Raw genomic sequence first — 16,437 nt, forward strand, 5'->3', positions numbered from 1 at the left:
ACACATGAAAAGACATAGGTTTAAAAGTAATGATTAAAACTGTTATCTACACAATATACGTAGACATAAAATGTAAAAACATAAATATCATGGACATAGTAGCCAGTCCATTGTTTTTAAGTCATATTTGAATTCAGCACATCACAATCCACAATAAATAGCACACTTTATCTCTGAAGCCGACGACTTCTAGAACACTGTAGACTAGAGTTGTAAACAAGGAAGAGACACAAAAAAAGAAAATGAAGACGACGAAGACAACGGTCAACTTATTTATCCTGATTTCGTACATTTCAGCAAAATGACATCAATCTAGCTATCAAACAACTGAACATTGTTTTTGTACATTGTTCAAACTATAGTCATAATTTCAACATGTTCATGTTGACAGTACTATGACCTTGTTATCTTGACAATATTTAACCAGACGCTACATGATACAGTTATTTCATGCTAATCCATTTACGATCCATTTACTAGAGTTTTATCAATATTTCTGGCATAGTCCAGTCATATAATACCTGTCATAGATTCCATATGCTATATACATGCATGACAACAATAAAATAAGAATAATTTTATAACTTTATGTTTTCGAAGACAAAACTTTCTGCTGTCTGAAATCGTGAAATGCCTTAAAATAAATCAATTCTTTCCATGAAATATATCTTTTCAAAATATTGTTTTCGCAATGCTATCAATGTCGTTTAATTTCAAAATATTAATGTATAGCACAATCATAGTGCATCCAAATCAAGCTAATGAGTGCATCTCAAACACATATTTGACAAATTATGTTCTTTTAAGAAACATATCGAGTCTAAAACTTCTTTTTCACGCACTTATGTGGTATTGCGGTATGAATCTGTCAGACGATTGTGATTCCCTTCCAAGATCTAGCACAATCACCATGTAAAATCACATCCGAAGCCTCAAAATATCATGGGACTAATTGTATCAATTTTTCGGACTAAATGTACGTGCTATTATAACTACAACAACGTGAGATAAACCGTCAAGCTAGTTGCACTTCAGTGATGACTAAATTAAGACAAAACGTCAGAATCTACGAGGAACACGTCAAACATTGTGAATTAGTGCATTTTACAAAATAAATATACACACTGATATAAAATCAAGTTGCAATCCGACCCCTACACACAGGCTGTATTCACGAGAACTGTTATTGATGTATATATATATATACCTTTTGTGTGATTGAATGTGGAACAAAATGGCGACGAGCAAAAGCATTGGGTAAGTAATCCCGAAGTAAGAAGTTGTGTTTATTTTTACATTTCTAGCAAAAACTGATGTTTTACTATTACATATTTAAGTTTGATGCGAATTTATATTTCAGACATCATAGAATATTCATATAAGAGAACTTGTATATATCGCTCAGATAACCTCGTGAAAATCAAGAAGTAGCTACAAGTATTGTCTTTTGTACTCTAACAGTTTCACTGACGCATAAAAGCCTCTTATCCACTCTGCCTAAGGACTCTTAGACGTAAGCGTAAAGTGTTCAACTTTAGTTTGAAACAGTGGTAAATTCCTATAATTTAGCGTCTATCAAGCCATTTAGCCACTAGCTCACGACTGGATTGCTAATCCGCCAAATTTACATTTGTACGTAGCAGTCAAGAATGGCGATTGATCCAATCGTGTTCTTGCTGCTCTAGATGCCGAGAACAGTTGACTTGAATGCAGCCATAGTGTGTGATTGTCTCATGAACTGATGGTGATCTCGTGCAGTTCACCATAATTTTCCAGTAGAACATGTGTGATAAGGTCTGGGTTTATTGACGAACTATAGCTGTAATTAAACTCAGTTCGATTGCACATTAGTCCACGGACGGTCACCTACAATGCAAAATAAGGGAATTAATGTCTAATGAATTTTTCATATGATTAATGTGTGTTATTTAGATTCACAAACCCATTTCGTAATTTTTTCATATTACACTCGTATACGTAATATCTCTAGAACGTCACAAACGACACCATAATTTGTTCTTGTAACGGCAACACATAATTTCTAAAACAGTGTGCTTCCAGTTTAGTTCACTACCTGTTTGTACCGTTAGACTTATTATAAATAAGTATTTTTTTCATGATAAATGCAAGTTTAACATTTATACCCATCTAAAATAAAACTCATGAAAATCATCGAATAACTTTAATTGTTCGCTTTGGCAAGGCTTGCAAAAGAAATTATTCAACACATTTCGTAAATTTAACTTGAAATAAGCACCCATGTGAGATCATCTTATATGAGTTTTCATGGATACTCCAGACCCATAAAAACACACAATAGATGTTGTTCATGTTTCTCATATTTTCCTCGCATTGGGTCGCTCTGCTTTTATGCAGTTGTTATTATTACTTTAGACCTAGACTTTGTGTGATGTGATGAGATTTGGATTTTTAACTTAGCTGCTCTAGCAATTGTTCAGTCATATCGCTACGATGTCTGCAACGTGGCAGTTTACAGTGATATCAAGCGCTGGGGCATCATGCCGCAGACATGTAGCATGATGTCCCACCCAGTCACATTATCCTGACACCAGGCCACCCAGTCCTAACACTAACCTCTTAATGCTGAACTCCAAGCGAGGCAGATGTTAGTACCATTTTTGTAAGTCTCTGGTATGACTCGGCCGGGGATCGATCCCACGACCTCTCGCATCCGAAAGCGGATGCTCTAACCACTAGGCCACCGGAGCGGTGCCTAGAGTTTGATAAGAAAATACAAACATGATAGTGTTTAAACTAATTTTGTTTTTCCTCATTATCCATCGTGTCAACTTGTAACATTTGGCACTAGAAAACATTCTAGCATCTTCTATAGCCAAGCTCTTTGACCAAGGTCGTTTCTCATCGATGTAGAACGAAGTAAATCGGCAACACTTTGCTAACGATCCTAACATTCCCGATACATATCCGTGGTACTTTTCTTTGCATTTGGTTGAAAGAAAATTCATGTAATAGGCTTTTTTTGTGTAAAAGATATGGTAAATACTCACAAACACACTCGCAGTTTGAGTCCGAAGGAAACTTATGTCCACACGATCTCCGGGTTGGAAGTACACACAGTTTGGAAACAACTGTTCGAATGGCTGGGAAACGGGCCATGACGATGCCCCCCAGCGGCAGCTTAAGACAAACTGGTTTTGATTTGCATTTAGCTTCCTAATAATAATAATAGTAATAGTAATAAGCATTTATGCTTACGCAAATTTAGTGTCCAACAATATTGCCAATTACCATCAATAATCCATAAATAATAAAACGGGATGAAAATTGGTTGAATGAATATAAGCATTATTGTGTTTAGATAGCAGATATCCTAATAAGATATCTCAGGTAGGCTAGCTGACAGAGTCATCGACAGACTCTGCTGACAGACAAGCAGACAGACATTGATGGTAAATAAAAATCATATTAGGCATGACAGTTGCAACGGGAGGGGGTCGACCGACCAAATTATATTGGCATCCCATCAAGGCCCGTTTTGCAAGATAGGGAGCTACCAAGATGTTATTTCTACCTGTGGCAATGCTGATTTATTAGTTACCAAAGGCCAATCCGAAGCTTGTATAAAATAGCAAACGAAAATGACTGCGACCAGGTTGATAGATGTTGAATATCTATTGAATGACTTTCTCGGGTAATTGTTATAGTTTGTTTTCCATTTGTGTGTACTCATCCCCTGGCGAATAGCTCAGTGCGAAACGAAATTTTAGAAATTCAAGCACACGCGCCCCTAAGTGAACCCCGGGTGCTATAATATGAACACCCTTTGGTGGGGGGAGGTCGGAAGAAAGCCCGGGAAAGTGCACCTGATTTAAGTTTTACAAGTTTACAATTACCCATTCAACGATATTTCATATTTTTTCAATCCATCGCGGGAAGAAAAAAAAAACACAATTATAATATTTTCAAACGCCAATAATATGTCAGTCGCGTGTTCAATGGAATAAAACTTGAAGTAAGTTTGTACAGGTTACGATGTAGCCACTCGCCATGGTCTCTGTTAAGAATTTACGGCTGAAATGATTACCTTGAGTGTTTTTTACATAATGTAACAGTACACTAGCACTTGCAGATTAAATATTAATATTATACATGTATTTATATAAAACTAAACAGAGAATGTATTACTTATCTGATCATTTTAGTTATGTATAATCATTGCAGGTATTGCTTTCGCTTGAGCCTGGGAAACGTGTGTTATTATTAGCGATCTATTTGTCACAGGCATTTTATCACATACAGACACGTGATATGGGGATATTTAAATTGTGTGTCGAATTTACATTCCGGCAATTTGCCGTAGGTGAAAAATACGGTACGCTACTGATCTACTGACATTTTATTTTCTGATTAAACAATCCTGATGTGGCTGAATTATTATACCGTTTTCAATATAGTGTAAAGATCCAGGATTAATATACAAATATTTCCCGCTGAAAAAAATAGGTGAAATATTTTTGTTTCTCCTGTATCAAGGTTTATTGATCTGACTGGTCGTGGTGTATATTTGTGTTTTCCGGTTTTTCCTAGCCTGCCATTTTTTCTTTTTGTGATGGCATGCAGGTTTGTCATGTGATTATCTATTCTATTTGAGTTGATGTGATCGATAACAAGACCGTCATCTATCACTCCGTTGAAAGATTCGTAAACATAAATGTGAGAGGAATTATTTTATTTTCTTTAAAGAACAATGTATTTTTACAATGATCATCATGTAACACACGTTTATGACAAATCTTACTTTTATTTTTATTTTGTAGTTTCTTATGATCCCAGCTCTGCATGCTTCGTAATAACTATATATTGGATGATATAAAATCATCGAGATCGATCTCTTTCTCAGCTCGATCCATTTGTATATAACATTTTCCTCTGATACAACATTATTTTTAAGCAGAGGAATATCTCTCGAGATAATCTTTTGAGTCTTTTATTCTGATGTCATCTGAAATGTTTTGGCTTTCGTACATCGTTTAGGCGCACGATATTTTCGTCCGCCGCAGGATACACATAATTGTGTTTTCGCTTTGACCCCAGCGTCACATTCCCGATATGGTTGTGATCCAGTACTGCTACAGAGAACACTGACCATGTGATAACCACAGTACTTACCACGACAATTCTTGTACAAGGTGTAACTGATCCGATCATGAGCTACGACAACTATGTTTTGCCTGACGCATATTATAATGTTGGGATAAAGATCAAATGAAATTTTCTTATGTATAATAATGATACTGTTGAAAAGCAGCTGTGAGAACAGCATTTTAGTCTAACCCGGACAAAACCAGCTTTCCCAAAGGCGAAAATTGTACACAAAAATATGTACAACATCAGATTAACGAATTGTTCACCGCGAAGGAAATTGAGAGGTTAGCCGAGATGGAACCACAACACACCATCCGGTTTTACTTTGATAGATTTTCCAGGTGACAAAAGAACGTCCACCATTTGAATTGAGTTACACGAACTTATCAAAATGGAAAAAAACTTAGTGTGCCTAAGATGACGCATTTCATGATTTTTTCAATATTTAGGATAAACTACGATGGTATTTTCGTTGATTCTTCCATGAAAGACAAACGAGCATCAACTAATATTAATAATCGTGTGGATGATAAGTGCAGATTTAGAATAGCATTTATTGTCGAATATATGAGCCAGAATGGCCCAACTTGGATTATTCATGATAAACTCGACCCTGATAAAGAATCACGGTTACATAATATTGTCGACCAAGTGGGCAAAAACTCCAAATCAGGCACGTTTACTGGAATAAACAAATTATATAATAACGCGTATTCAGTATCCGCCGTTGTTTGTGCATTATACCGTTTCAATAAACGTGGAAAAGGACTTACATAGCCAACTTCCTAGCTACCGGAGTAGCCTAGCTTAAATCATTTGAGTTTGTGTCAAACGTTCATCCGGTTGAACTTGCTTGGTTTGGTCGTAATTTTAATAAACCGAACACAAAAATTAGTCTCGATGACTGCTGCACAAAAAGTGAACGTCGTCGTGCTCCAATACAGCTATTAAGGTATTTGTTAGATAGTGGTATTTTAACGTCACTGGCTGCAACATCAGCGATAATTTAATATAAACCACAAACATCTATATGGTTACCACGCGATGACAAAGAGATCTGCAGAAATATTAGTGGTCGTTATCTGATAAGAAACGCCGCTGCACAAGATTAATCATGGACCCAGCAGAATTTAGTTTTGTGATCCCTGATACAGCATCGAGAGGAGTATTGGTGTCACGGCAAAGTACCGTCACAAAAGACGGTACACATATTGGCACGATAGTTAGCTACTATGAACGCGAATCACCTCAATTTACTAAGTTGAGATTTTCGATGATCGCATATTCGTCAATAAACCTGTTATCGATTAACCTGTTTCCAGTGGATGCTCTTAGAGTCGTCACGTATTCATTTGATATAATTCGATAGAAAATGGATCTTGTGAAACCATTTATAGGCGACGATGCTAGTTGGGTTCCATGGATAATAAAGCTCGAACAATTACGTAACTAGTCTCAACATCAGCGCTCAACACGGAAAGCCTGTACAGCCCGGTAACCTCAACGGTATGTTTGATGGATCTGCTTTGTTTTGACCATGTTGCTGAACTAGACGATAATGTGTATACTGCGTTGATGAGAGGAGTCGTATGAACAACACCAACAGTAATCTCTTTGATATTTGTCGAGTTTGGTGAGTCGTGCAAACGTATTGAGACTAATGTCGACGACATTTTGAACTCCCAAACAATCATTATCGGCTCTATTTATGTTTCTGTTAAAATTCGTAAATGAAGTCTCATGATTATTATATTCAGCACTGAATATGGTAAATCAATCACTGATTGTTATTATCGAGGTCCTTATCACGATGTCGTTGTTGTCCACGTATTTCTTCGTTGCAGCGTCATCGTCCGATTTTGGTTCTCTCAGTTTAGCAATTCTATCTTCGATCATGCTGAATTCATCATTCATTGTATCGCCAGTCATTGTATCATCATAAGTGACACGCATGAGTCTTTGATTGTTCCGCTATCAGTAAATATCACGATATTATCGTTGGTTGCGCCTGAAATTCGCAGGATACTATCCACCCATTTGATATTACTCGTCTTTAACCGCCCATGCTGATCCTGAAAAACAACAACCCCATACGTATCAATCCCTGCAAGAAGCAAATAATCAGCAAGTTCATCTCCTGTTGCAGATGCTGACAAATCAATGTCACCCTGGGACTTGCTTTTAGCAGATCTTGCGTAAATATCTACCATTATAAATCATTAACCTGTTTAAAACGACAGGCGATATAGTCGTGCACTACTTTATGCGGAGGTGCTGATGACCTTGATATGATTAGTACTTGTTGACCACATATTGGAGGATCCGTTATTGTATGTGTTGGTGATGTTGAATACCAGATAGACGTTCTATATAATTCGCTGATATACTGCAAACATTCTCTCGGTTGCGCCAATCCATACGAAGCGAAATAAACAACACCATGTGGATCAACCGCGTATGAGTACCTGGACCAAAATAACCATCGAGATTAATGATACCATTTACAACATGGCTTTCTTTTTCCGATAACTGATCACGCACGAAAACATCTCTGAATTATTTTTTTAACTAGCAATTCAGCATCAAGTAAATCAATATTGGACATGGTTAGTTTTAATGAAGCGTCCCCGCTAGTCTCAGACCTTGACCGTACCATGTTCATGGTAATCTTAAACCCCGTCTTTTTTAGGTCTTTAGACCGTGTCCTGTAGCTTTTTCAGTGCCATACCGGCTGCTGTTCCAACGGCACCTACTACATCTGCGTTTGCAACAGTTTGAGCTTCAGAGGTAATCGGTGCTGGTATCGCCGTTAAAAGTGGATATATACCGTCAGTGTTTGTTGTATCGCTGATAAAAATTATTTGTTATTACCCTTTAACATCGATCGACACCATGCGAAACCTAAGCTGAAATTTTCATTCGCGACTTCAGTTCCAGCATCATTCATGGTCACGTTGCAACTGTAGGGGTGATCAGTGGTATCCTTCGCGAGCACCATTGACTGACCAGCAGATTTAGAATAATAAGCCAGACCACATCCCGACATCAGACGTTCAGTTATACTTTTTCACTCTCATCTGCATGTTGTTCTGTCAGATATGACCCGCCAGTTAATTCTTTCAGACTCTCATTTGTTGCTTGATTTATTATTTTGTGAACACATGCTGGCATCACTTCGATGCTGGGCAGTTCTACCGGCTGTGGTTTTCGCCGTACTAATAGCGCCAGTCCGTCTTTCATTGCTAAGAATGCTGTACCAGCAACATCACCAACAGTGGCAATACCCTTATTACGAACAACTTCAACGGTTTTCATGCCTAATTGTTTTTCAATCGGGCTAACTTTTGGCCTATTCTTCTCAATAAGCCTTGAACAACATCATCAAGTCCATCTCCGTAGATCGCTTTATAACTGATAATTTTGAATTTATCACCCAGACATTTTCAGGTCCACATTGGCTAATGTATATAATCATGTTATTTTGTTATCGCCGATCTCACTGATCAATCTCTAAAGTAATTGTCGGTAATTTCATCGATCAGTGCCCGATAGACGATACTATAAATGAGGCCACCGGTAAATAAATGCTGACAAATAGCAGCTGCTTCATTGATGATTCCGTAAAAACTGTTTAGGCCCGTCTTCCATCGATCAAACTTTATAATCGATCAACATCAGCGAGAATGTTATTAGGACACATTTTATTTTGAATCGCAGGCGATATGTTTTTTATTACGTCGATAGCGAGTGGCAAAACCACTTCCGGCTGGTTTTTTTTCTTCCCAATTCCATGTAGTCGGAATGACGCTTTCTATGGCGATAAAATATATCCAGGACATGACGCATTCGTATGGTCTTTGACAAGTGTATACAATTCTTTAAATTCATCCTGATATTTACCGCTGATTTGACTTATCCCATGGTTCTTTCGAAACACAAAACGAGTCCAGTACTTTTATTTTGTGGAAACATAGTCGGTCTGTGGATATAACAGGTCATGACAAGATGGATATCTTGTTGCAGCAACCATTAAACAGTTTTCTTGAAATTTTTCTTTAAGTATTTTCCACCTTCTTTGGTAAATTGGGCAGTTGTTTTTTAAAAGGTTCTGGTTCTGGTGCAACAAAACACTTACATCCTCAATCTCAGCTTGATCGGTATTTATTATTACTTCCTGTAATTGTACTTGATAGCAGTTATTTCAGCTGGACGTTCTCTGAGAATATTTCGATCAAACTCTAGAAACTTATTTCATGTTAGAACCCAAGAACACGTGACTGACATATTGTCAGCGTTTTTTTAAATAAAATTATTATAAGTGGTGGTGCCTGCCATGCATTGAAAAAGGATGAAATATCGTTGAATGTTTAATTGTAAGCTTGTAAAACGTAACCCAGATGCACTTGCCTGGACTCTCTTCCTAACCCAAATGAGAGAGTTTATTTTATAGCACCCGAGTTCACTTAGAATTGTATGTGCTTGATTACAAATTAATGAACTGGGCTGCCTTCTGAACCTTTAGATTTCGTTCTAAAATTTCGTTAAGCACTTCGCGATTCTCGGGGGGGGGGGACACAGTGGTGGAGAAGAAAACTATAACAATTACTCAAGAAAGTCATTCAATAGATATCATCCTAGTCGCAGTCATTTCCTTTTGTTATTTTTACACAAGTCTCAGATTGCCCTTTGGTAACTAATTAATCAACAGGGAAAAAAAATGTTGGCTCCCGTTTTACAAATTGGGGCCTTGATGAGGGTTTCACCCCTCAAGGTCGACGCCAATTTGTTTTGGTCGGTCGACCAACTCGTGCTGCTACATGAGACTTTTAACACTTATAAGTGAACGAAATCAAAAATGTCTTTTTACTGTAAACTTCCAATGAAGACAATACTGACGAGCTTGACTAATCCAGTGATCAGTAACTAATGTCGAATTCGACGGTAGTAGCAAATCACAATACACAATAGGGGGAAACCAGAAATATGTCATACATCTGCATTTTAATTACTAATCCCTTCTTGCTTGCTTGCAAATATGTTGACATAACATAATATTTACATTCTGTATTGAAGTTTAACACGGAAAACGACATATCAATCAATACATGAATGCAAAGTTGTGGCGTTTGCATTACTTACTTGCAAAATACTTTGTAACAAAGTTTGAGTGATTAGATATGAAACATTAACCCAGTTTAGTTACGACTTATGGCGAATGTTATTTTGGTGTGTGCGTGGTTGTCCGGGCTTAGTGAGAGAGAAATAAACAAGATTAGCATGTGTGTGGTGAAAACAAGATTATATTGGCGTTTACACTTAATCGAAAGGAACATATATTTTTTACCTGGAATAAGTAAACTTGATGGATACCGAATCACGAGTGCACCAAATACAATCGTCATGTACATTTCACTAATTAGTTGTAAACATAGGATTCAATTAGAGCGCATTATGTTGATATATCCTCAACCTGGGTTAATTCTTTTAGTAAAAAATGTAACCTTCTTCTCAATAGCAAAACTCTGCTATGATACGCCTAACAATGCAAATTACGAAAACTTCATACTCTTATCAGACCTATTTTAGATAAGTAAAAGCTAACACATTTTCTAAAACATTTCTAAAGCATTTGTTATCGAACTTTGCAAGACAAAGTTCTTTTAAAATATATAAACAGTCTAATTGATAATATTTTTTTCAGTCTGACCAATCATCGTGCACTTTATGAAATATTGTGAATAAATTATGAAGACATGCATACCTTCTTAAATCTGCATAAATTAGGATGCTTTTGTCGTAGCTACTCTCTAGAGCGATTCCAAAACGTGCGCTGCAAAGAAAATTCACTTCCTTAAAATGCCTTTTATATAATACTCGACGCCATCTGCAAAAGGACTCGTGTGTATGATTCATACCTGTGCATAAAAACTACTGACAAAATGCCCCTTTAAATACAATATGTTCTTGTACATAAATAACACACCAATCTGAGAGCTTTAGAGGGGCACATGCAGTCTTCGACTTTCATCGGTAAGCGTGCTTTCGCCTTCTTCTATATATTCTGACATATCTTCGTATTTCTTCATCAAGTGTTACTTTTTCCTATTGAGACATTTTTATCGATGTGTGAATATATATTATTTGTTTTTGTTTACAATATGTAGGCGTAAATTGTACATCATTTGTAACTTGTTTATTGTTTTTGTTGTTTTTTATTGTTGTTTTATTTGTCTTTCATTATAAAATGTTTCATTTTCGTTCCTATTGCTATAAATAAAAATGCTGATTCCAGCAGCGTATAAACAGTCGGTAATATTTTGTCAAAAGATAGAGAATAAAATAAATGAAAATAATTTTAATAACTATGTCGACAAGAGGGAGAAAAATGATTATAATATTTTAGTTGCAAATGCACATTATTTAATCAAGCAACGAAACAATCGTTTATATTTGCGTTGATGACTGTACGATTCACTAATTTCTAATGATTGTGTTGCTGCAACATCTGCAGATACATCAGAACTGAAGACTACACGCCAAACAATGATAGAACTGGTACAATGACATGATCAGCTAAGAAAGAAGCGACCACTCAATCCGTTTTAAGAAACAAAAGTAATATACTACCAATAATTCCCTAGTGTTGCTTATTGTTTCAATGATTCAAATAAAATAGTTACACTGCTTTGAAGACTTCTCTGATTGTGTTGCTTGGAATACCCTTTTGATGATGTGTTTAAAACATCTGATTTGATCTATCGTTATCAGTGTAAATATAATTTTGCATCATTAATTTTTTCCTCCTAATCTTCATAATCATAAAGTGGATTTTCAACAAATTGATGAGTCTTTTCGACCACCACCTGCAATTTTCACACTTTTTAAATGGTCGATACAACGTCTTGCAAACTTTTATGTTTCACGGAATGGAAAAAAAGTCTCACCTTCGTTGAATTTGATGATCACTAACAAGAAATAAAGTATAGGAACTGGAATATGCAATGGAGATAAATAATAAAAAAACTTAATTTAGAAGGAGTTGAGAAAAAAACTAAATGTAATACAAGAATATAAAATATATTTTTCTTAACGCTGCATCCGCTAAAATGTCCAGGTCATTGTTAAATGTTATCCTATCAGCAATATCTGTAACTGGTACAACTATATTAAATTCATTTCTGCTGTATTCTGAGCTAATTTCAGTTTAATAAGGATTTGTGCTGGATTGAGTTTCGGCTGAGTCGAGCAATTAATGTATTTTTGGCTGATCCCAGATTAAGTATGATGTGTGATACCAGCATTATAGTGTAGTATAGGCTAAACTGAGTTTGATATGGTTTAATAATGTATTAAAATATAATAAATTAATTTTCGGACTTTCATATTACTGATAGCATAAAGGTCATTCCTGTTTAATGCATTTAGCATGAGGTTATAAATCGGCAAAAATCAAAATATTTGTTTCATGCTGCTTTCATCCTAGTATTCTTCCATTAATCTGACATCAACCCAGGATACACTCTTAGGTAGGGATCAGCCTAGCATAGATTTATTTGAGATGGGATGATCCCGTAATACACTCTTATGCAGACATCAACCTATCTGTAGATGTACTTAAGATGGGATTCGCACAGAATACACTCTTATGCTGGTGACAACCTAATACATTTTACACGTGATCTGGGATCATACCAGGATACACATTTACGTTGGTACAAGTCTAGCACAGATTGGAAATCATCATAATCGTGTAGTGCTCCATTCATACTCTTCCCCGTGGGTAGTCACAATGGATGGAATGTATTTCTTTAAGTAGTGTTGTTGTTGTTGTTGTTATTATTATTATTATTATTATTATTATTATTTCTTTACACAAATAATTATTCTTTTTGCATAAACTGAACATTTAATAAAGGTTTACCTTATTAACTAAATATCTCGTGTCGTTAAACATACTCTTTTTTATAGTAATGTTGTATAAATGTCCCTGTATGATCTAAGCAAATTAAGTTTCCTCCTAATTGACGAGTTGATTAAAAAGGATCCTTATTCAAAAAAAAGCATTTAGTAATAGTGCATGACAAATCTGTTCTAATGTATTAATTAATGTAATATCACCATTCGTATTTTTCAGTACATTTCAAACATAATCCATTTTTTTAACATTTACTCTGTAAATCCTCCCTTCATAAATTTGATTTTGCTAATTTTCATACTAAAATCTCGTCAATTAATACTGTCATCGAATAAATGTCTCCAATATGTTTACGTTTTCATCTTAAAATGCTTTCCTCTTACTTAAATCGTTCACTTGTTTTCCAAATCTAGAGTTTATATTAGCTTATAAAATGTTACTTGATTTTTTTGTCTCTAATTTGCATCTAATTTAATGTACGGCATTATCTGTTGTTTCCAGTGCCTATGGCTAACGTCAAAATAATGATGTGTAGCTATTTCTAAAGAAAGCAACCTGTCTTAACATCATGTGTTGTCTGGATAAGTGCTTTATGTGGTCATTTAAAAACTTTAACAGATTGTTTCATGGACTATTCGTTACTGGGCTTTATGTACATAATGAATGACACACATATAGAGCTAACAAATTCTCCATTTCCACTCTTCACCAGAAATAATTTAAAAATCAGCAGTATAGTCATGATTGGAGTCACTGTTTTTATTTGGTATCATACTAATCCATCGTCTTATACCATACTAAATCATTGAACAGATATCATAATCAGTTAATACGTCCAATTCTACTTTATATTAGCTTTAAAATCATCATCAGCTAATCCAGGTACGCAATATTAATGAGTTGCATGTAGTTTTTGATTTACGTGTAAACTGGAAATAAATGTCCTATAATCAAGTTATTAAAATAGAAACTGTTACAACAAAAAGGTGGATCAAAGAGCAGTATATATAATAATGTGGATATTTAAATCTGAAATTTTATCTCTGATGATTAAAATTAGATAAACACCCCTGATTAAACGTTTTCCCGACGTAAAGAGATCAATTCTTTCTTTTGAACGTTCCCTTTTGCGATATATATTCTTTTTCAGCCTGTCTTCCGAATTTCTATTGACAAACGGGCGCCCTGGTGGCCGAGCGTTCTAAGGCGCTCGCCTTTACAGCTCAATGACATCTCACATCTGTCCGCGTGAGTTCGATTGGATATGCCTGAAGCTTACTGTGGTTTGCTAGTTCTGTATTTTGCTTCTGGCTATCATAAAACGTTGCCAAATAATTTACTTATCAGTACATGATTCATATGCATCACGCTCGGTCAAGGAAATGGACAGTAAGAGCAAATAATTATAAGCAGCCTCGGTGTCAGAGGAAACCCAAAGTCGAATCATTGGGCCAAAAGAAATTTACTATATGGGGAGATTTGGTCTGTGTTGAAAACGCGTGTTTATAAAACATTAACTACAAGACGGTACTTACGATTCAAACCCTGATACTGGATGAACCACAGCAGACACTTTCATACCGACTCTAAATTTATAGCCTGGAATAGGCACACGGTAGGAAGAAGTTTTGAAATATATCTGAAATAAAATATCGCATAAATAATGTGAAAAAACAAATATACATGCTAAACTACAGTTTGAGCTGGGTCAGTCTAGTATAAACACAATCGTTAACAACGCTTATACCAGCATGTGGCTTAGGCAGGTGCGATTAAATGTATATACCTGTGTTAGAACACTAATTTAGTTCTTTATTTACTTCTTTAAATTTCTTAAGCTTTTGTTCTACATTATTTTGCATTAGTTATAAACTAAGATGCACGACAACTATCTTACTTAAGTAAGGTACTAACTTGGACACAACATATCCAAACACCGGTGTAGGTCATATTCCAGTTTATAAATATAACTGAATGAACTATATGAAGTGTTAGTGAAAGTGACCTTTTTACAACTGGCCAAGCCAAACCCGTTTATTATGTCATCCTACACAAAAGCCAAGACGTTGAATTCAATATATGTTTTTTTCTGTTTAGGTTATAACGTTGCTGTTACGTTCTTCTTTCCTAAACATATGTAAATTAGTCCTTAATACAATAACACAATGACTATTGGAAGTTTGCAGGAAAGGAGCGAATTGTAGTTATCTTTGTCATTCACGTCCACAGTTCATATGTTCTTTGCGAAATGGTTAAACCAATCAAGTTTGAAACGTGATCTTAACAAATAAACACTGAACTATATAAACAATGCGTTTATTTGTATTTTTAACTTTACGCCATGTATTTAATTTGAACACCCTAATAATGTCATAAACGCGTTAAACATTTGAAGTATCACAAGAATCTATTAATCTGCTTTCATTTTTTTAGCCAAGGGAAGCAGCCTGTAGGCCTTACCGGAGTTTGAAACATGATATGCTGTCGTTTCTTCCAAAAAGAGATGACATGTGGATCAGAGACTGATACCTCAGAGTTGTACAATACCGCAGAGTTGTTGAAACTGTTAAATACTACTTGATAGCACTGAAAATTTTGACAGCACTGGGAAAGATGGTACTTTGCATGGTACGATGTCTTGGCTTCTTGGTTATACCGACAGTCTACTACAAGTCCGCCATCTAGGAAGCTGAAAAAGAATGCAATAGCAACGAAACCTTCTGCTTCCATTTTAAACTGTTCCTCTTGCCTTTACTATATAAGGATAGAAGAAAATCAACTTTACTCTTGCAGGCAAGTTGGTGAAATGAACTAACAACTGTTATGGTAACTGACGAGCCATTCCCCTATATACTCATGAACATTGATTAAAACGTGCAGTTTTATTCAATAGTTATCCTTTGAGAGCAAAATATTAAAACGCTAAAGCTTTTAATCGTGGAAAGTCGTATTTACTTTTCAAAAAGTCGATTGTATCATTTGTCCACAGAGAACAAATACCTTCTGCAGAGCTCGTGAAAACCTGATACATTTGCCAACCCTACCATACCAAAGTCAATCAATCAATTAAAATTAATTTCATTAAGAAATCAAAAATACACCTTAGTCACCTCTAAATTGCTTTTGTCAACAACAGAAAGAAAATAATTTCATAAGTAATCAAAATAGTCTTCTGGGGTAATATCTTGCTTTTTTTCAAAATTACATTTACCACTTCACTATAATAGATTAGAGAATTAGACCCTAATCAATGAATTCTTATCTTAATCACTATAATCCTACTGAAACAGCTTTTATCTTCATAACTGCATTCTTACTGAAACTTCATCTTAATCACTGCAATCTTATTCTGACACATTTTATCTTAGTCACTGCAGTCTTATCGAGACACTTTA

General features: G+C 35.5%; 1 protein-coding gene across 1 annotated transcript; it reads right to left on the reverse strand.

Moving 5' to 3' along the window:
* Positions 1-285: 285 nt before the first annotated feature.
* LOC149794063 (uncharacterized) lies at positions 286-15,965 on the reverse strand. The gene is made up of 5 exons (XM_089966507.1): positions 15,503-15,965; positions 14,578-14,681; positions 10,889-10,957; positions 3,030-3,195; positions 286-1,866 (listed from the first exon to the last, which is right to left on the reverse strand). Exons 1-5 carry the CDS (start codon positions 15,770-15,772, stop codon positions 1,732-1,734), a joined length of 744 nt encoding a protein of 247 aa, XP_089822633.1. The 5' UTR covers positions 15,773-15,965; the 3' UTR covers positions 286-1,731.
* Positions 15,966-16,437: the final 472 nt, after the last annotated feature.

The sequence above is a fragment of the Sinohyriopsis cumingii genome, chromosome 8 (assembly GCF_028554795.1).
Source record: "Sinohyriopsis cumingii isolate HCF-2022 chromosome 8, ASM2855479v2, whole genome shotgun sequence".
NCBI lineage: Eukaryota > Metazoa > Mollusca > Bivalvia > Unionida > Unionidae > Sinohyriopsis > Sinohyriopsis cumingii.

What these genes read in the sequence shown, in the direction of transcription:
- LOC149794063 (XM_089966507.1), bottom strand. Translation starts at nt 15,772, where the DNA reads ATGGAAGCAGAAGGTTTCGTTGCTATTGCATTCTTTTTCAGCTTCCTA. An exon ending in ATATCATGTTTCAAACTCCG is followed by an intron (nt 14,682 to 15,502) that starts GTAAGGCCTACA and finishes ATTTTATTTCAG; the next exon opens with ATATATTTCAAAACTTCTTC. An exon ending in CTCAAACTGCGAGTGTGTTT is followed by an intron (nt 1,867 to 3,029) that starts GTGAGTATTTAC and finishes TTTGCATTGTAG; the next exon opens with GTGACCGTCCGTGGACTAAT.